Raw genomic sequence first — 21775 nt, 5'->3', positions numbered from 1 at the left:
GTAGTTAGAGAGAAGGGTAGGAGAAGGTAGTGTTGGTAGAGTTGGGGTTGAAGAAGGTACAGATGAGGTTTGGAGGAGGTAAGGCTGAAGGTTCACAGCAAACATGACAAAAACCTACATGACCAAATCAAAGTGTGGGGAAGCTGCTCAGAGTTAACGGGAATGAGGATGGATGGAGCTAAATATAGGACAGCAATGGAAGAAAAACTGTTAGAGGCTACAAAGTCTTGAGAACAAAGCAGATGTTCACATTTCAGCAGGACAACTCTAAACCCATATCCTCAGCTCCACTGGAATGGCTTAGAACAAACACCATCTCGTGTTAGAATGGCCCAGTCAAAGTCCAGACTTACATCCAATATTAAATATCTGTGGAAAGGCTTAAATACTTATGCTCAAAGTTGCTTTCTGTGTAATCTAACTGAGATTGACCTATTCTACAAATAAGAAAGTGCAGACATTTCAGTATATATGTGCAAAACTGGCAGTCAGAACCCAAAAAGAGTTGGGGGGTTGAATTGAGGGTGGTTTAATACAATGCTGTGTTCCAGTTGTACTCAGAAATGGAAATTTTCAACTTCCCAGTTGGAAAAATAAACTGGAATATCCTCCAAAGTCAGATTTCCCACCGAAAAACTGGGAGCAACTTTGATTGCCTCCAGTTACGAGTTGTAAGGCGGGACTTTATGTTTCAATATGGCCGCTCCTCGCATTAACAGTAATAAACTGTAGTGGAAAAATCTTTATTTTACAAGACACATAGGTATGAGTGCGTCTAATATCAACGTTACATGTAACGCCTGAAATTCTAAAAAGAGTCAATCAAAGTGGTGTTTGTTTACAGAAAGTTTAAAACTGTTTATGGGCGTTGCCATGTTGAAATCCCAACTTCTAATCTAAATACCTCGAGTCTGACGTCAAACCCAACTCAGAGTTCTCACTTCCCAGGTAACTTGAATGCAGCATAATGCCCTCCAACAGATTCTTTTGTCATTTCTGGTCATAATGACAAAATGTGGTGCTGTATGGTGTTGGATAATGACAGCCATGCTGCTTCATATTTGCTTGATTCTCTGTTTTGGCCTTTAAAATATTACAAATGAAAACAACAACATTTCGCTCTGGATTAGCTGGATTAGCTGATCACATGATCATCCGGATATTTTCTATTTCCAGTTGAATCTCCTCTCCTCCTCATCTCAACTTTTCCTCTCTTTCTCCTCCTGCCGTTGGGAATTTGTGTCCCTCCTTTCCCACACTACCCCGTCTCTGTCCATGCATCCCTCCTCAATCTTTTCCTCCCTCCGCGTATGTGTCCGCCTCCGCCACCGTGTTTCGGCATCCTGTCCGAGTGTGGGTGATTAGAGGCGAATTAATTTGGCCCTTAATGATTGGCTCGGGGACTTGCTCCTCTGTGTCTGATTGGGCAAGGGACGAGGAAGCTAATTTCCCCTGGTGCTCGTGGCGAATAGTGGTTGCCCTCAATTACCATCTGCTATGTGTGTGAGCGCGCGTTTGAGTGTGTGCGCAAGCGCTGTGGCTGCATACGTCTTCATAAATGTTTGAGTGCGTGGAAGGAGCCGACAACTGGTGGACTGGCAATAACGAGCTCTTGCTCTACACCAGGCAGATGGAGAGGACGACAAACACACTCCTCGCTGAAATGCCGGCTATTGGTGCCCTGAAACATTAACGTTTTCCTTCCCTTCTCCATCACCGTTAGTTTCCTCGCTTTGTCGCCTCCCTTCTTTAAAAATCCACCGTCTTTGTCTTTACTTATCTGCGTTCTCTGATCTATTTTCGGCTGTGTTTTAATCCCTTTTCGCATCAAATAGATTGTTACAGCCTCTTGTAAGATATTCTTAGAAAGATACTGTGTGGAGTGGTGGGTTTTTTATTTTTTATTTGCTGCTTCAAGCTTTTACTTGTGCCAGAAATTGTTTTTTTTTCTGTAGCGAGTTTGAATATATACACAGCCTTGTAAAAGTAGTCATAGTCCAAAAATGTTAACATTACAACCCCAGACTTCCATGTGTTTTCACTTGGGATTTTATTTGAGGAACAAACACAAAGTACAGCGTGAATTTTTAGTGGAAGGACAAAATTAAAGGGCTTGTAAAAACAAAATAAAAAAAAAAAGTGGCATGTATTTATATTCTTAATAAAATGTTGCTCTGGACTTTGACTGGGCCATTGAAAGAAGTGAAAATAGCTAATAATTTTGTGACACATTATGTCATTAGCTAACTGTTATGCTAGCTATATGAATACAAATGTACTTCAACACTGAGAACAGCCGCAGACTTCTGCCAGAAATAACCATTTAATCAAAGAGTAAAAGTGGTGTAGGTTTGTTAGCATGTTGGCTGTTCGAAGCGTTGTCTGTCAACATGCGAACAAGTATGTGTTTGTCCCGAACGCTGAAACGTCCCTCTGCTCCTCTGACCTCCAGGTAAGATCAAGTACTCAGAACAGGTGTACGATTCCTGCATGGAGGCGTTTGACTGCCTTCCCCTGGCGGCGCTGATGAATCAGCAGTTTCTCTGTGTCCATGGGGGGCTTTCGCCCGAAATCCACACACTGGACGACATCAAGAAGGTTCGACAGAAACCAAACACACACGCCCATGCACACGCACACACACACACACACACACGCACACACACATGTTTGCGTGGCTATTGTTGAGAAATAAGATATTTTCTACCTATTGCTCGTTGTTATCTCGTCTCCCCAGGTCCGTTAATGTCATGTGTAAAAGTGAAACCACAAAAACAGTCACTGTTCAAATTCACAATCAATCAGGATTTATTCACACAATCAAATGCATAAAATCACACCAGCAACTCAACATGGTCATCAGATGCCAAAGCCAGAAAGGAAACATTAACTACCTGAGAAAAAAAAAGTAAAATACGAAGACAAAAACCTCAAACTGGTTCCTGGACCACACAGAGCTCTGCTGACTTCTCCTCTGACCAAGTGCATCAAACAGCAGATTTTGATTATAAAAATTAGTACACATTTCATATAACGTCTTAAAACTCTTATAAAACAGACATGATCAATTTCAGTACCAAAACATCTGTTACACTTTATATGTTCTCATTAGTTTTCTACTTCTTTGGTTATAATGAACTAAGAGATTTTTCAGAAGAATTTATGATTTAGACACTATTAAAACTGTGATCTAATATAGAAAACTACTGATTAGACTAACAGTAATTAAATCATGATCATTATATCTAAGAAAAATATTCTACTGATTAAGTCATGTATTGATTAAACTATGAGTCTAAATCTAACCTAAATTGAGGCCTACTCAAAACAATCATGATTCGTCTAATATTTCAAAATGCTCTAAAGTTAAATGGCATTAAAACCAGCATACGTAAACTAATATTTCCAACAATATCTTTGTTTAAAAAAATAAAATAAGATCAGCTGTAACAAATTGGAGTAAATTTTTAAAAGTTGGTTCTAAGAAACATTTTTTTCCAGTGTAGCTAGTAGTAATGTGTTCATTTTTAATTATTGGATGTTTCAGGATGGAGATTGGTTTGATTAACAATAAGTATAATCCTTCATTGTTAAATCTTGATGCCAAATCTTACACAGAATAAGAAACGGATAAATTCCTAATTTAAAATTAGTCAAAATTCATCTTCCAGCTAAATTCTCAAACAGATTATGAAACTGGCTGGCCGATGTGCGTTAATATGAGTTCATGTGGATGACCGGCGCTGCAGCTGGCTGACAGTGTGGAGTCAGAAACCTGGCCATGAGGAGTCAACATGCCAAGAGCTCTCAGGTTTCCTGCCCTTCATGGCTCAGCGCTCTCTGATCGCTCTCAGTGCAAAGCCCACACAGATGCTACTATCAGGGTTAATGGGACATGATGAGCTCAATGAAAACACACCTGCAGGCAGCCGCAAAGCTGCAGCAACTTTTTATGAATGCCTTAAAAAATAAACAATAACAATAATACAAAAGAATCACTGGATAACGCCGGAGCGAGGAGAGAAACTGTAGCAGGAATATGTACAGTTCCCAGAAGCCACGGCATACAAAGAAACACACACTTCCTCCTCTAATGGCAGTGTTTCCATGGTGAATCTGCTGGTGTGACATCTTCTCCCTCCGGTGCGGTGAGGGTTGCCATGGAGATGCTCCGCTCTTGACAGTGTGTGTTTGTGTGTTTATTTTATTTTTTTTCCCCGTGTTTTGTGCCCTCGTTCCGCTCTGATTTATACTATATGTGCTCAGTTGCGGTTATATCACTGTAAGACGGGTTTGTAGAGCGTAAACAGCATTTTTCATCTCCTGTTTCTGAGGTTTTTATTTCAACATTCACGGTGAGAATTTGTGCTTTTCTATGCTTACGTGTGCGTGTGTGTGTGTGTGTGTGTGTCCGTGCCCCAGTTGGACCGATTCAAGGAGCCCCCAGCGTTTGGGCCCATGTGCGACCTGCTGTGGTCGGACCCCCTGGAAGACTTTGGCAACGAGAAGACCCAGGAGTACTTCGGCCACAACACCGTCAGAGGATGCTCCTACTTCTACAGGTACAAACACACAGAGTCAGATCTCACATCAACACAAGCAACATTCAAAAATAAAGGGTTCAGAAAACGTTTTCTGTCAAATCTTGACCTTCTTTTAAAAGTGAACAAAGAAAAGTGCACTTTTCTTCTATACGTCTAGCATGGCGTAGTGAGCCCCCTCCCCTACACGTTGCTGTATGCTGTCAGTCAGCTGTGAATGCCATGTGTCAGCTACCATTGGTGGGATCCTCATAAGGCTTTTCTAAGAAATATTGGACATTTTAGAAAGCAAATTATGCGTTAGCATGTCTGACGGTATAACAAACAGTCTACTGCAGACTTGGTAACATACTAATTAGTAAAAGTAAGTAGAATTGTACTTGTCTAGCACCTTCCAAAGATAAAATCACAATGTGCTTCATCAAATCAAGATTTAAAGCCTGTCTGTATGAAAAGGCTTTCAGCAGCATTTTAAAATAATCAGTGGAATGTATCCATAATAGCTTGTTAGTAGAGTTTAGATTTATGACCCGAGTCCGATACACATCCCAGATGATTCGCACTTGACCCACCCTGTGGTTACAAGTGACAAAATGGAGCTAGACGACGTTAAATCAAAGCTAAAAATTGACAAAGTTACGCTGCTTACTCAAATTATGATCTAAAAACAAAATAAGTATATATTAATTAGAATATGTGAGGTTTACTTCAGGCTCCGACCTATAATTCAACTTAATCAGTCGGATTGGATCGGCCTCGAACATGACGCCTACACGACTCCCTCACTCTGCTCCTTCAGACTAGCCAGCAGCAATTAGCAAACCCCTGGTGGAACTGAACATCATTTGAGCTCATTATAGGAGCTACTTCTGAGAGAAATGCTGCTAAAAACATTAAAGTGCTGACAGAGGAGCCATGTTAGGATGACTTCCTGAAGGCGGAAAGAGCAGAAGCTTCTTAAAGAAACAGAGACTCAATTTCAAAGCGTTAAATTAAGAAGTAACTTTTCTTTTAAGTCATATTTAATACAGCATTTTCATAACAACCGACGGTAACAGAGTAACCGATTTTAGATTGGCAGAATACACCTGTAAAATACATGACACTGGCTCTTTAATACTCTCATTGTAGTCGCCAGGCCTTTGCTGCTGCTCACAAACTCCCTTCAATAAAACTGAATATTCCTTAGGAGCTCTGGCAGTTTCAGTCCATTTGAACAAGAGAGAGCAGTCCCTTAGCCTCCGAGTCCCGGCGCTTATGAAGCTCACAGATATAAACTAACCTGATGTTCAGAAAAGCCTGGGGAAATCCAATATACAGACATACAAAGCCACTCTTCGGGAGCAATATCATTAAGGCGAGCAGTCGAAACAGAGATGGATGACTTTCTCTGGCCTCACTCGGCGCGGTTCAATTATCCGGGCGCCTCGTGGGCGCGCGGCGCAGGTGTGACGAGCTGCTCAACTATAAATCAGGAAGCTAATAAGTTTCAGGTAGAGTTTGGGGGCTGTTGTTCTTGGGATGTGACACAGGAAGCAGAGTTCAATCACATCCGAGGTTCACTTAGTCATTTCAGGGATTTCAGAAGGAAAGAAAAAATAAATAAAAATACGGCCAATACGAAGAGCATGCGAGCAAACGCACCAAGACGTTCGCCAGCTTCAGCATGAAACGATTTCCCACAATCCCCGGGGAGACTGCGCGGTCCTGTTGCTATGACGACCGGCTACTCCTTGCGAGGTATGGAGGAATGTTAGGATAAGGGAGAGCGGCCGATGGTGGCGGCAGGACGGGGAGGAGGAGAGACGGAGCCCGAGCCCCGGCGAGGCCGAGGCGGCGTTGTGACGCGCTTCCTGCTCGTTTTCCAGGTTTAGGAGACGCAGCGGCAGTAAAACAGCCAGGCACCGACAGCACAGAACAGCTGCAGCCAGGAGCCGAGCTGTCACTGACGCCCCCTGCTGGCCACAGAGCGGCCATAACAATGCTGCTTTAAGGATATTTCTCTCTTCTGTTTCTTCCTAACTCGGTCGTCTTTTTCTCTGTGCCAGTTATCCTGCAGTGTGTGAGTTCCTACAGACCAACAACCTGCTGTCCATCATCAGAGCGCATGAAGCTCAGGATGCCGGGTGAGTCGGTTACCATCAAATTACAAAATGATTGAACCTGTTAGTTTGACATTCAGGAGCCTTTTTGTCAAGTCGAGTTTATTTGGGTAGCACATTTCAGCAACGAGGCAGCTCAAAGTGCTTTACATCACACAAACATTACATTTTGTCAAACGCTATCATCGAAATCGTCAAGCAAATACACGGATATGTAGAATAATATTCTAATTATTAATCAATAATAATATTGATTCTAAACAAATGGATTTTTAGCTTTATTGAAAACTTGATTCAAAACTCGGTGTTTCGACTGTTTTGCAGTTTTCTGGAAGTCTGTTCCAGGTTAGTGACGCATCAGAACTGAATGCTGCTTCTCCATGTCTGGTTCTGGTTCTGGTTCTGCAGATGCAGTTTCTGTAGTAACGTGGAGGCGCTGTGACAAAATCCTCACATCAACGAGTCATTTTGTTCAAAGTGCACCACAAACAGAACACAAAGACAGATTTAACATAAACGTAATCCTTCATTTTGCCTGTTAACCGCTAAACAGCTAGTGTGACACCAAAACGATGACATGTTTTTCAAACTGTTTTTGAAAACATTAATATCTATGAAAAAGTAACGTCATTTAAATATTTAGATTTATTTTATTGACATCCATATATTTGTTAGTGACAAAGAACTTAGTTTACATACAAAACAAGCTCCAACAAACTCCAGACATACAGAACTATAAGTATAGACAGTGCTTTTATTCAAAGTCTATGCTTTTTATTGAGACTAAGCTATTATTTTTGCAAACACTGAAGTCTTTGCATTGACACCTATCTTTTATTTACATTTTTGTTACTGCCTACCTGTCTTTGAGCCAGTCCCTGTCTGGTTGCAGAGACCTCTGAAGCAACCCCTCCGTCTCCATCTGCAGCTCAGCGTCTCATTTGACTAGCGCTAACGTGGGCGACTTGTTTGCCTCTCTCCGCGCAGATATCGCATGTACAGGAAGAGCCAGACGACGGGCTTCCCCTCCCTCATCACCATCTTCTCTGCTCCCAACTACCTGGACGTCTACAACAACAAAGGTGTGGCGCAGACGCAGGGCCGTGGAAATGTTTTTGTACTCCTTGAAATTACTCACATTTTTGTCCTGTGACAATCTCAAACCGCGAGGTATTTGATCAAGATTGATGATTATTTGTGGTTTTTGAAATGTAGTTCTGGGCAAAAGGGCTTAACCTACTTTTTATTTTCATAACTGAACCGATTTTAGATTTTAATTGATTTTTGTTTTTCCCCCCTTTTTTTTTTTTTTTTACTAAAAAGACATTACAAGATACAGAAAATATTTCCATAAAGTGACTTTTACTTCAGTCACTCCTTCTGAGTTGTTCGGTGGCGTGTCATGGGCCAGGCTGTAAGGATTTTTGTTTAATTATGAGAATGTAGTCATAATATTAGCAGAAAGTATGAAATTTTACCAGAAAAAATGTCTTAATATTCCAAGGAAAAAGTTTTAATGAAAAAAGTCGTAGAGTTATTAGGATCTGACACGAGCATCTTGGTCTGTGATTCTTCCTTCTAAATAAACTCAGCTGTTTCCATGATCGTTTCAAAGTTCGGCTACTGATTATAATTTGATGTTGATGTGCTAAAAGATTAAGTGTTTCTATTAATTATAAAATACAATTTACCAAAACCATGCCAAAGCATATATTCGCAAGATGCTCAACATTTCTCATTTTAATTTTTAGTTTTTCATGTTGGGTTTCTCATAAAATGACTGCTTTATTTTTCTAATATTCCGACTTTATTGTTGTAATATCACAACCTTTATTGTAATTTCAGCACAAATCATATCCAAGCTTTCGTCGGCTCTTTCCCATCGTAGAGTTGACCTGAATTCAAAGTCCACACATGAGTAGAATCTGCAAAGCACACTTTTCAAGCAAGATGAAAAGTGTGCTTTTAACACACTTTAACACACTTCACAAGTGTGCTGCTCTTGGTGTGCTGATTTCACTCTGAATTATGAAAAGCCAAAAAGGCTGTATTGGTAAAAAAAGATATCCAGATTTTCCAAAAAATGAAATCTTCAAAAACCCCAAATTATTTCTTGGTTTTCATAAATCCAGCTGTTGATAAAAATAACTGAATTTCTGTCCTACTGGCCTATCGGATAAAAATAAAATACATAACGGCTTGTCGTTGCAATGTGAGACAAATGTGAGTGTGAATACTTTAACAAGTTTTTAATGGTTTATTTTATACGCGTATTTGAAACAGAGTCAGAGTTTCAGCTTTAGAACCGTTCTTCTAAAGTTTTCGTCCTGTCCAAGCATCCTAATTGTGTGTGTGTGTGTGTGTGTGTGTGTGTAGCGGCCGTGTTAAAGTATGAGAACAATGTGATGAACATCCGTCAGTTCAACTGCTCTCCACACCCCTACTGGCTGCCCAACTTCATGGACGTCTTCACATGGTCGCTGCCTTTCGTAGGCGAAAAAGGTACCAAGCATAAACAGTCCATCCAGATGGACACACTGCATGATCTCTGACCCATCAATAGTAAATAAATATTGATGGTACCTGCAGACACATTCACATTTTATCACCCAAATATTTTCAAACTGCCCCTCGGTCAGCTAATCTGACCATGAAGAAAAGGCACAAATCAGAATTTAATTCATTGATCGAAGTGTCGGTCTTAACTTATGCTATGAGTTATTAAAGTGTGACAACAAGGAAACGTTATGTTGTCAAGTAGACAAAAATCTGCCTTGAAACCACACATAAATATCTGATTTACGTAATTATTTCAGTGTTTGAATGGGAAACAACAAGTCATGCTGTATTCACAGCATTTTATTATAGAAAAAAAGCATAAGATTGTTTATATTTTTAAATCTATTTTATAATTTCTGGGTCCAGTTAGACCCAGTTAGAGAGACAGTTATGAATGTACATGTTTTTTTTTTGTTTTTTTTTAGAAATTCATTACTGCCACAAATGTAGCTACTTAAAAACCCATTTGTGCCCGCCATCTGTAATTACCCCGCAGGAGTCGAGTCCGACCACATGGTGGCGCCACAGTAAGGACAACGGAGGAGGAAAAAGCTCAAAAGATTTTGTGCCTCCTCTGGCTTTCTGAACTTATCAATCCTGATTAAATCTTTCTGCAGTCAGATGATGCTGTGTATAAAAAATGAGGATCACATTAGAGCAGAACAATTTACCTTAAAATACATTGACAGTATAAAAGGAGCTCCTTCTTTCTGATGTGTTTTGATCTATTTGACATCTCAAAAACAGAACAATTAAAACGCGTTTCTCTGTTTGTGACAGTGACGGAGATGCTGGTGAACGTTTTGAGCATCTGCTCAGACGATGAACTTGTGAACGACGGAGAGGAAATCTATGACGGTGAGACGTCACAGAAGACAGAACAAACCTTTTTATTGTAAACACAATTGTTTTGATATATTAAGACTCTATATTTCTCTGTTGGTTTTACAGCCAGTGCAGCTGCAGCGAGGAAAGAGGTTATCAAAAACAAGATCCGGGCCATCGGGAAGATGGCTAAAATGTTCTCCGTGTTACGGTGGGTCGAGTTTCTGTCACACAACATGTAGGTGTGCACCCGTCTGGCCGAACGCCTACCTTTAAAAAAACAATAGTCTATTGATTCTGATTTTGGCTGGCAGCAAATTTCTTTTTTGTCTGGAAAATTTAGCGACAAAGTTGCTAAGCTGGCAACACTCGAGTGACTATTATGAACCGAGAACACGCAGACGTGACCTGGTGGAAGGGTCTGTCAGGCAGGCCTCTCTCTCAGGCAGAGCAACAAAAGAACAGTGGCTGACATTTAGACTTTTATGAATGTATACAAGGTAGATTGATTTCTTGTGCAAGTATTGGCCGATCGGCAATTTCCCAAAATTGAGAAGATCTGGGCGATTTATTGGCGCAGGCTTGTTCAAAATCCAATTATCTGTATGTCTGTGTGTGTGTGTGTGTGTGTGTCTGTGTACAGATGTTTTACAAGTTGCTTTCTCCTTCCTAATCTTTTGCAGAAGTCAGCTGTCATCGCATCCTTTTGTAAATCACATTTTTGAGTTCTGCTTTTTAAATCTGCCACTGCAGGTGTGCTGTGTGAGGAAGTGTGCAGTTCTCTGAATTTCTCTCCCAATAATCCGTTTCTCCTTTTTCCATCCCCGCTCTCATCCGTCCTTTGCAGGGAGGAGAGTGAGAACGTTCTGACCCTGAAGGGACTGACTCCTACTGGCATGCTGCCCAGCGGGGTCCTGTCCGGGGGCAAGCAGACCCTGCAAAGTGGTGAGTGCTTCACAAACAAACAGCCCGACACACACATATACAGAACCTCACAAAAGTGTTCACCCCTCTGGAAGGGTTGCATATTTTGTCACTATACAGCCACAAACGTCAATGCGTTTTGTTGGGATTTATTCTGAGAGACCAACAGAAAACAGTGCAAATTTGTGAAGAGGAAAAGGAAGTATTCATAGTTTCCAAAAATTCCTGTCAGAAAACCTGTTGGAGGCTGCAAAGGACCTGATACTGAGCAGGTTCACCCTCCATCTGATCTGACTCAGCTTTGAGTTATTTAGCAAAAAATCACTTGCTAGAGACCCAGAGCTGGTAGAGACACTGTAACAGCCTCTACAAAGTGTTAGCTCATTTTTATTTTATTTAATATTAAAGCTGCAGTATACAACTTTTATAAAAGATGTGTATATATTTTACATATTTGTTGAAACTGTCATGTTGTGAAAGTATGATATGAGAGATAATCTGCGGAAGAAAAAAAATTGAGCTCCTCTGCCTTCTCCCACTGCTAACTAGAAACAACCAATCAGAGCCAGGAGGCGGGTGATAGTGCTGTCAATTATACTTGCATACGTGCTGCTCATTCCCTCTGTCCCCCTCCCTCCTTTAGTCTCTGCTAAGCTACAGCTTCCTCCTGACAGCAGAGTCTGCCATGAAAGCTAAGGCTGGTTAGCATGGCCACCGAGATCGGCAGGTAGACGGGTTTCGTGTAGCAGTAAGTTGTTTCTCCGCCTTTAGTACATTGAGCATTGCATGCGCAGGGTTGATTTTCAGCACTAAGACCCTCCTCCTGGCTCTTAGTTGTTTTTGGTCAGGAGCGATGCATTTCTGTAGACGGCAATAGTAGCTCAGGGAGAAGGCAGAGGAACTCAATCGTTTCATAGATTATCTCATGTCTCATACTGTTCTCTCACGTCACAGAGACAGTTTTAACAAATATGTAAAAATCATGTTTCTTGTAAAAGTTACACACTGTAGCTTTAAACTCACTATTATTTTCATTCCTCTTCACAAATATTCACAGTTTTCTGTTGGTCTCTAAAACAAAATCCCAGTAAGACGCGTTGAAATTTGCGACAAAATGTGAAACTCTTCAAGAGGTCTGAACACGTTTGTGGCCGACACTTCCAGAGCTAAGACTATGTTTGCATTGCACTGATAGTACAAAGACACTCCACAGATTTTACTCTGAAACACACCTTCAGAAACAAATGTTGAGGGGAAAAAAACCCTCCCAACACATTGACCAGCTCCATCCTCCAGCCCCCCACTCTCCTCCTCCTTTCCAGCTGTTTCTTTGCTCTCATCTTTTTGCCTCACTGACTCGCTCACTCTCTCCACCTCACCTCACAGCGCCGAGGATACTAACAGCCTGCTGAGTGTGTGTGAGCGTGAACATGGACACAGACACGAGTCAGAACAGGACAGAACATGGACGGTGTTAATTTGAAAAAGAAAGTGTAAACGGTGACAGAACCGACACAAATGTGTGTGAGTGGGTGTGTGTGTGTGAGAGAGAGAGACAGAAAGCTAGCTAGGGAGCTAACTCAAGCTGCTGCTAACACCAGCTGGTCTCTAAAGCTGAAGCTGCTATGATAACGCTCTGAGGGCTTCGCATGTTTAAAGCCTGAAACATGCCTCTGACTCTGTCACTTTAAGAACTGTGGACGTTACTTGGGTAATCAGTTTTAATTCATTTTAACATGCTTGTTTGTTTTTAGATTGACTCATGTATGAATTCCCTGTTTAGTGTTTATGCAGTTCTAAATATGTTCATTTTTAACAAACAAAAAAAAGAGTTGATTAAAAAGATCCGCACTCAAAAAATTAATAATTTGTTGGATGGACTCTAAAAAAAATGACATTTCCAAACAATAATTTTATTCTGATTCACAATAAATAGACTATGTTGTAGATTATTATGTCAGCAATGGGTTTAAGGTTGGAAAGTGTCCATCTTTACCCTTTAACTCTTTGTAAAATTATACCAAGCTCTCTGGCAGAGATAATTAGTGAGATAGAAGCAGATGCACTCATCATTTAAAACAAAGACAAAAAGACATCGTACAGTAGGGGTTAGCATGATTAGCATAGCTAGATTAGCATAGCTAGCACTACAAACACAGGAGGACATGTGTTTCCAAGAGGTCCTTTCCTGAACTTTAAGTTTCTAATGCCTGGTTCACATGGCAAGATTTGAAAATGCTCAGCTAATTTTCTAAACCTGAGAACCCGCCCACATGACGATTAAAAAGAGTCATAGATATGACAGGTTTGGTCAAATACAACACACCACACTCAGACGGATTTTACTCATGAACATTGAGATGTCAGATTTAAAATCTCGCAAAATTTCTCGAGACCAAACATGAGTTCAGACTAAACAAATGTGTAAGAAGCAATGCCAATAGTTCGGGGTCTATTTTTAGCAGATAAAAACACAATACAAAGACACGGTGGACGTTCTGGTGCGCCACTTTGGATTCCCCTTCATGTTTCTGGCTTTCTGATTGGATACACGTCACAGTCAACGGGCTCATTCGTCCTCGGAAAATGCCTGCCCTAGCAGACCAAATCAGTCTCAACACACCACACACAACAGTGTGTTAACTCTTAAGATTATATTTAACTACATTACAATAATCTCAATAATAATCAAATCGTCTTTAAGATTCTCAGAAGGGGAGTTCGGAAGAAAGATTGATATAATTTATCTTGCTGTGTGAACCAGGCATAAGGGATAATTGACATTTCCAAGTGAATTATGTTCTTTAACGTACAGAAACTGACAGCTCAAAAGGAAAAAATATACTTTATTGTAATACGTTTAGCCTTAATGTTATCTGCTGAAATTCTTGCTCTCTTGCAGCGTGAGTATTTCATCAAACTTTATTTAAAAAAAAAAACGTAACTGATTATGGAAATAGCTAAGTTTGACTTCATTCATCCACAGAACAGTTATTGTCGGTTCAGTGTATGCTGGTGCATTCACTGACTTGAATAAGATTGGATATTTTAATATTTTTACCCAGCTAGCCTCTGGTTAGTCTGCTACATACGGAAGAGGATTAGGGCCACCGAAAAAAAAAAAAAAAAAGAATTCTGACTTTAAGGTCAGAATTCTTTTTTTTTTTTTTTTTTTTTGTGGCCCTAATCCTCTTCCGTAGCTAGCTGGTGTGTTTCTAACACTGATAGTTTTTGTAACCTCAACCCATACATTGATCTCTTACAAAATCATAAAATTGATGTATTTTTTATATTCATTCAACAAATTATTTTGTCAGATTAGCATACCACCAGTAACAGTAAGTGACTTAAAAAACCCAGTTTAGTTGTTTTTTTGAGTGTAGTATGGCCTCTCCTACACTCTTTTTGTGCCCTGAGGCAAATATTTAAATCCACAACAGCATGTTTCAGCCTTCACCTCGTTTTCCTTCTCCTCCTTCTTTCTTTGTTTGCCATCTTCTCCTCCGGATTCTGTCTTCTCTCTTTCTCTTCCTGTCATTCCTTCTCTCTCTTCTTTTGCCATCCTTCAGCTACCATTGAGGCCATTGAAGCTATCGAGACAGTTAAGGACGCTGAAGGTAAAATCACTCTCATTTCACTGTGCGCGCTCAGCCGCCATTGCCTGTGAGGTCATAGATCTCCTTTACCCACAATGCACCCAGCTCTTTTAACCACATTGCCTCTCAAAACTAAAGCCTGAAACCGCTTCATGCTGAAGCCGCCATGCAAACACACCCGTGTTTTCCCTTCTCCTGGGAACGCCGCGTTGCCTCCACTAAACACACAAACACATCTTTACATCGTCTTCAGATGCAGCTCTCAACACAAGACACGTTTCCATAAAAAGAAGAAGAGTGGGGCTGTGGTCACGGTTACTCTGATGTCTCACTGTGTCTGTCTTTTCCTGATGTTTAAGGGATCATTTAGGTCTGTATGCAATAAATCCATCTTCTTACAAGCAGAACATGAGTTACTTATTATAGAAAGATAAGTAGGATTTTAGGAGGAAGGTTGGGCAACTTTACAAGGTTGAATCCCAGCTTTTCAGCAGCTGGTCACATGATGACCAATGTGCAGAAAAGAACAAGTTATTGGCCTCTACGCCTATGCATGTGTCAAGTGATTGCATAGGAGTTTTATTTGCAGAAGGGAATTTTTTATTTAAAAAAAAACAAAAAAAAAAAAACGCTTTTAGCTGCTTCTGGAAATTTCTGCTGTAACTGCAGTTCTGTGAAAATGTTTTCCTGCCCTTCCACAGTTCTTCTTTCTCTGCTCACACTTACACCTTTCAGATTACGAAGGGCTGAAACGATTAATTGTATTGATTGTGATTAATTGATTCCTGAAATAATTGTCCACTAATCTGGTAATCGATTAATCATTAACGAAAGTAAACAGACTCGAAATAAAGGCTATTTGTGGAAAGAAAAACATTCTTAGAGCTGTTATTAAGTCTGAAATGTACTATACATATACGTTTTGCTTTTAACATTAAAATGCTAAATGTTCAAATTCTGTAAAAAATCTTCTATTAATAATCAACAGATCAGCCATACTATGTATTGATGTTGAGCACAAAGCGCTGAGCTTTTCGCATGTTGATGTTGGAAGTACCTTTTAGCTGCAGATGCTTCCTGTGCCGCCAATGATCAAGATCATAAAGTTATCGCATTTTAGGCAACACACTTTTTATTTTCTTATTTAGAATGGAGTTGAATTGTTTGTTGTTGTCGTTTTTTCTGCACCTTTTAATGTATTTATAATATTGTACAAAAAAAGGAAAGAAAAATAAGCAAAATGTGAAAATTGTTTCGTCAAATTAATGGATTTAATCGTCAGAACAATTGATTAATCATCATTGCCAGAATAATCGATAACTGAAATAATAATTAGTTAGCTTTTTCCCTGTATATAATTATTATTTGAAAACGGCATTCAGAGTTCACTGAGCTCATCTTTTTCTGATATTAAAATGTTTTGGCCAATCTCAAACACTAAGTGTGACTGAAAAGCAGAAATCGAAGAAATCTGTAAAGGGGCAAATATTCCTCTATGGCTAAAATCCTCACGTCTCTATAGTTTTAGACAGGAAATCGTTTCGAAGCGAAGCTGGGGAAAAAGGTCCGAGATGTCTGTTTGTGCTACTGAGCAACTTGTTGCCATGGCTTCTGTGCTGAGTGAAGTACTTGGTGATCCGTCTGCATGTCCTAGTTAGCCATACCGCTTTGTGCGTAGTGCTGTCTTTAGCTTACCTGAAGTACAGTCCATAATTTGTTTGTATGAATAAATTATGGAAATCCCTTTTGCTTTTATGTACTTATGTATTCGCAGCTTATGTTGCAGAGCGTGTTGTGGAGTATTTTGACAGTCGCCTTTGTTCAAAAGAGATGCAAGACACTCTTCCAAATTATTATTCTTACAAGATTTTCACGCTTTCAGAGTGTTTAGCTATATAGGGCAAGCAGATAATGTACTGATACAAATAAGATTTTGGCTTAATTACTGGGAAGACTGAAGATGATTACGAGTTTCTGGGAGGTTGTTTTCCTCTCTGTACTTGTTTTGAACTGTCCAGGCTCACAGTCTGCAGGTGCAAATTCAAGAGTGGTGAAATAATCTGAAACTGCTGAGAAACTCTCTCTCTCTCTCTCTCTGTCCTCTTTGTAGACGGATGGTGGATATTAAAAGCCATGTACTTTCATCTTCACTTCCCTGTAGTAGTCACGGGAGTCATTGCTCATTTCCTTTGCTTAATTTCTTAATAAAATAATAATCAAAATGCATTTTGATTCGTTCTTGATTGACTCGGTGTTTCGCCTTATTTGTTTATTTCCCCAACATATACTCAGATGATTTTTTCACTCATTACCACAGTGAAACCATCTGGAAAAACATCACCATTACAGAATTAACTTAGAACATTTTAGATGCGTTTGTAGCTTTCGCTTTATGATTCGGTTGGAAGGGGAAAAAACTACCAGTGACTTCCTGTTTCAGTGCCTCAGCGCTGCCCCGTGACTCATCAGTGTGACATACAATCCTTCCTGTAAACATCACACTTTATAGCCAGCACACAGTGAGCCAGTTACAGAGCTTTATCTAGTGGTAAAACACAGACTGAGCTCTGGAAAAGTATTCATCCCTCCCAGCAAACATTTTTTTAAATGATTATTTTTCCCCTTACAAGAAACCCCAGTGTATTTTATGGGGATTTTCTGCTATGAGCCAACACAACGTGTGGTGTTAATGGGAAGCAGAAGGAAAATACTACAGAAAGATGCACAGATTGCGTTCGGTTGAACTGAGTTCTTATTGAGAGTTGAGGCAAATGCATCCCACACATTTTAGTTTTCGTTTCTAGAACTGTTGAAAAACCAAGTCTCTTTTTTTTTTTTTCCCCCTTTCACTTTGCTTTTCTGAGTGTTGGTATTGCACCTAAAATTCCTATTAAACACATTTGAGGTTGTGGTTGTAAAAGCTGAAGCTGAAACCCAACAGCTGGGTTACGAGCCACATCGTTTTAGCGGGAGCCTCCTTTAAGAGAAACCACGGAGATGTTCAATGAACTCAAAGAAAGAGAAAAACTTCACTGCCATAAAAATCAATGTGTCCGATCAAATATAAACAGCATTGATTAGCTGAATCACTGCTGCATTCTGTCTTGCACTTGCAAAAACTAAATAAATCTTTTGAACAAACGTCCGACTGTCTAAAATTCAAAGTGTTTTAAGGATATAGTTTCTGTGCAGCTGTGCGTCTTTGGGTGAGGATGTTTAATTCACTTGATGTCTCAGACTCCTGATCCAGGATCAATTTCTGGTTTACGCCCAGGGTTAGTCTGGGTCAGAACAATCCCAGCTCAGCATTCAGACAGCAGATCAGTCGACTCCCCCTGTGTGAGCCGAGTTCGGTGTAAAAGTGGCAAAGCGTTGTTTATCCAAACCCTGACCCTCAGCTAGAAGCAGGAATAGGGGTGGGCATTTATCGTATCAGTTGTCAATTATTGTGATGAGAAATATTGATTTATCATTGTCATGATAAATTCCAATTAATGATCAATTAAAATCCCTCAAAACTGTTCGCATTGTTAAAAAATCATCATAACCCGAAAAATCTCGGGTAGAACGTGAGTTTTTTCACATTCGAAATTAGCATGTTTCCATTAAGCAAACTGATTTTCATCAATTGGATTTGCTCAACTTTAAAGTTAAAGTTGATAAACGCACCTACTGTCACAGCATTCACACGCCCACAAATACAAATGTTGTTCTTTAAAAACATTCCCTCTTAAAGGAGACATTGGGACATTGGGACAGCAGTCACATATATAGTTAAACCACAAGTCGTGACTGTATGTAGTCATATTTTCAAATTTACTGATAATCATTGACACTTTCATTGATCAAACAGTTAGCGTATTTCGCAAAATGGATCTCATCTCCCCGACTCCGTTAATGCCATCCATCCATCCATCCATCCATCCATCCATCCATCCATCCATCCATCCATCCATCCATCCATCCATCCATCCATCCATCCATCTTCTTCCGCTTATCCGGGGTCGGGTTGCGGGGGTAGCAGCTTCAGAAGGGAGGCCCAGACTTCCCTCTCCCCAGCCACTTCTTCCAGCTCTTCCGGGGGAATCCCGAGGCGTTCCCAGGCCAACTGAGAGACATAGTCCCTCCAGCGTGTCCTGGGTCTTCCCCAGGGCCTCCTCCCGGTGGGACGTGCCCGGAACACCTTACCAGGGAGGCGTCCAGGAGGCATCCTGACCAGATGCCCGAGCCTCAAGTGGCTCCTCTCGATGTGAAGGAGCAGCGGCTCTACTCTGAGTCCCTCCTGGATGACTGAGCTTCCTACCCTATCTCTAAGGGAGAGCCCAGCCACCCTACGGAGAAAACCCATTTCGGCCGCTTGTATCCGCGATCTCGTTCTTTCGGTCATGACCCAAAGCTCATGACCATAGATGAGGGTGGGAACATAGATCGACCGGTAAATCGAGAGCTTCGCTTTTTGGCTCAGCTCTCTCTTCACCACGACGGACCGGTACAGCGCCCGCTTGAAGGCAGATGCTGCGCCAATCCGCCTGTCGACCTCCCGCTCCCTTCTTCCCCCATTCGTGAACAAGATCCCGAGATACTTGAACTCCTCCACTTGGGGCAGGACACCCTCCCTGACCCGGAGAAGGCACTCTACCCTTTTCCGGCTCAAGACCATGGCCTCGGATTTGGAGGCACTGATCCCCATCCCGGCCGCTTCACACTCGGCTGCGAACCGTTCCAGCGAGAGCTGCAGATCACGACCTGATGGAGCCGTTAATGCCAGGTGTAAAAGTGAAACCGCAAAGACAACAATCACGGCTCATCTTCACAATAAACCCGAATTTATAACCATAACCATCAGATACCAAAACCACAAAGAAAAAAAGTGGTGGCTGCATGCAGGATTCCCCGCCCGCCCCCATGCCAGGTTGCTGCTTAGCTCCGGCAGCATGCAGCCACCATGAATATTACATCTAGTTTAAAATACTCAACTGATTAAGCTATACGTTGATTAAACCAATTGAGGCCTACTAAAAACAAGCATAATCAACCTAATATTTCAACATTAGCTAAAATTAAACCTCATTAAAACTAGCATAATTAAACTAATATTTCCAACATGTCTCATCCATAGTTACCTAAAGAAGAAGTAAATAGTTCTCATTGTTACTTTTATTGTTACAACAGCAACACAGAATATCGTGACAAAACTTTTACGTCCCCATTGCCCACCCCTCCTTGTGAATATTCAATTGAAAAAAGAAATTCACATCAGCGTTCACGTCTCATTGTCAATTTTTTCTGAATCCCAAAGGGTTTGGATACACACACGCCTCCACTGTGTTTTTTCTAAATGTTAACCCTGCGCATGTGTGTGTCCGCAGCCATCCGAGGCTTCTCTCCGCAGCACCGGATCAGCAGCTTCGAGGAGGCCAAAGGCCTGGACCGGATCAACGAGAGGATGCCGCCTCGACGCGACGCCGTCAACAGCGTGGGGCTGTCGATGGGCCGCATGAACATGGGCGAGCCCAACGGCACCGACAACAACAGCAATATCCAGTGATCGACAGAAAAACAACCCCACTCCCACCTGCCTGCAGTCTCTACAATGATACTATATTTACCCAGTCTTGTACATAGGCATATAAAGAGCAGAAACACACACACACACTCATTACACCACACACACACACAGGAGATTAAATTCCCCCTCCCTTTGTTGCCCTCACCTGTTATTTAGCCGGACTTTACCGCAGAGAGGCTGAGGGTCTTTTCTGAGCCCGGTTCTTCAGAACTAACCCTGATCCTGACCCCTGACCCCTGTACCTGCACAACAACAACAGGAGACGGCCTCCGAGAGCAGACCAGGACTCTGAGGAGAGCTGCTGCCGTTTGCCGTGTGTTTGTGGGGAACAGCCGGGGGTGCTGGTGTGTGACGGTGTTGTGCCTGCGTCAGTCGGTGTGTGTGTGTGTGACGTTTGGGGGAGGGTGGGTGTGGATCCAGCTGAGGGACCGGAAGCGACCAGGGCTGGAAAATTATTTCAAATGTTCAATTTTCTTTTGTTGTTTTTTTTTTACACACACACACACACACTTGAGAGAGTCGACGCCCGGCGAGGTGACCTCAGCCGCAGTCTAATCTGAGCCCTCGCTTTTCTTCTTCTTCTGTTTGCTTTTGTAGCTTTGCACCGTATTCACTCTCCATACAGAGTCGGGTGGAGGATTCCCCACCCAAAGCGCTTCGTCCAGACATCTGGTCCAGTTCCACGTTGACTCTTGAAGACCAGCCCCCCACCCCGCCCGTTCCCTCCTTATCTGTTGCATGTAAATACATAGAGGTTTTATCACAGGGTGCAAGACGCAGTATATTAGAAGAAGAATGCTTTATGTATATGTGGGGGCGTGTGTGTGTGTGCGTGTGTGTGTGTGTGGGGGGGGGGGGGGGGGGGGGGGGTTAAAATGTGAAGCTCTTCGTCCTCCTTTCTTCCTGTCTGGTCGCCGGCCTTCGAAGCTAGAAGCGGTCGTTCGGAGGAAACGGACTCTTCTGGCGAAGGAAGGCGGCCAAAGCAGCGAGAAGAAGCCAAGAGGATTAAGGTCTTTGTAAAGCATTTATATTAACGCATCAGTGCATGCAAAAGTTAAGTTCTTTGATAATAATGTGAAGATTATATTTGTGCTACGTGTTTTTCGCTATGGTTTTTTTCTTCTTCTGTTCTTTTCTGGCTAATATAAGCAAACAGAGGTATAACGAATCATTTATTTTGTACATATTGTTAATTCGGTTTAGTTTTTCTATCATTGTTTGTGTTTATTTCTTTCTTTTTCACAACGTGTGTTCTTCGGTTGGTTTGGACGCTTGTACAGAACAACGGTACGATTCTTACTCAGAGTGTCGAGTCCACGTTTCGCTCCTCTGTTTCTTCGCCATTGTACAGGAGTCGTTTTTAACGATTAAACATGAATAACGAATATTAAACTAGCATCGACGAATGACCGTTCTATATACCGAGGCACAGGCATTCAGGCAGCCGAAAGCATGATTGCATGGTTAAGATTTGTGCTGTTCGAGAAACAGAAAGCAGCAGCGGACACGTTTTAACGGACGAGCCGGTGCGTCACGATTAGACGCAGAGTTTCCCAACCCTGGTCCTCAAGGCTCACCGTCCTACATGTGTTAGAGGTTTCCCTGCTTTAATGTGCATGATTCAACTGACTGCTGTTCAACAAACGCCTGTTAATCAGT

General features: G+C 41.5%; 1 protein-coding gene across 3 annotated transcripts in view; it reads left to right on the top strand.

The window, feature by feature from the left end:
- The window catches only part of LOC102235928 (serine/threonine-protein phosphatase 2B catalytic subunit alpha isoform-like), a 40597-nt gene extending 19638 nt beyond the window's left edge, over window positions 1-20959 (top strand). For 2 of the 3 annotated variants that reach the window (XM_023328738.1, XM_023328739.1), the window contains exons 5-14: window positions 2453-2598; window positions 4423-4562; window positions 6590-6667; window positions 7631-7725; window positions 9020-9145; window positions 9983-10060; window positions 10154-10238; window positions 10875-10972; window positions 14521-14568; window positions 19917-20959. In XM_023328738.1, the coding sequence (XP_023184506.1) occupies window positions 2453-2598; window positions 4423-4562; window positions 6590-6667; window positions 7631-7725; window positions 9020-9145; window positions 9983-10060; window positions 10154-10238; window positions 10875-10972; window positions 14521-14568; window positions 19917-20095 (1073 nt within the window). In that variant the 3' untranslated portion in view covers window positions 20096-20959. The remainder of the gene's footprint in view (window positions 1-2452; window positions 2599-4422; window positions 4563-6589; window positions 6668-7630; window positions 7726-9019; window positions 9146-9982; window positions 10061-10153; window positions 10239-10874; window positions 10973-14520; window positions 14569-19916) is intronic. The other variant, XM_023328740.1, reaches the window with a different exon arrangement.
- Window positions 20960-21775: the final 816 nt, after the last annotated feature.

This window comes from Xiphophorus maculatus, chromosome 23 (assembly GCF_002775205.1).
Source record: "Xiphophorus maculatus strain JP 163 A chromosome 23, X_maculatus-5.0-male, whole genome shotgun sequence".
Classification (NCBI taxonomy): domain Eukaryota; kingdom Metazoa; phylum Chordata; class Actinopteri; order Cyprinodontiformes; family Poeciliidae; genus Xiphophorus; species Xiphophorus maculatus.
Note: the sequence above shows the minus strand (reverse complement) of the source record. Positions and strands in the feature narration are given on the sequence as shown.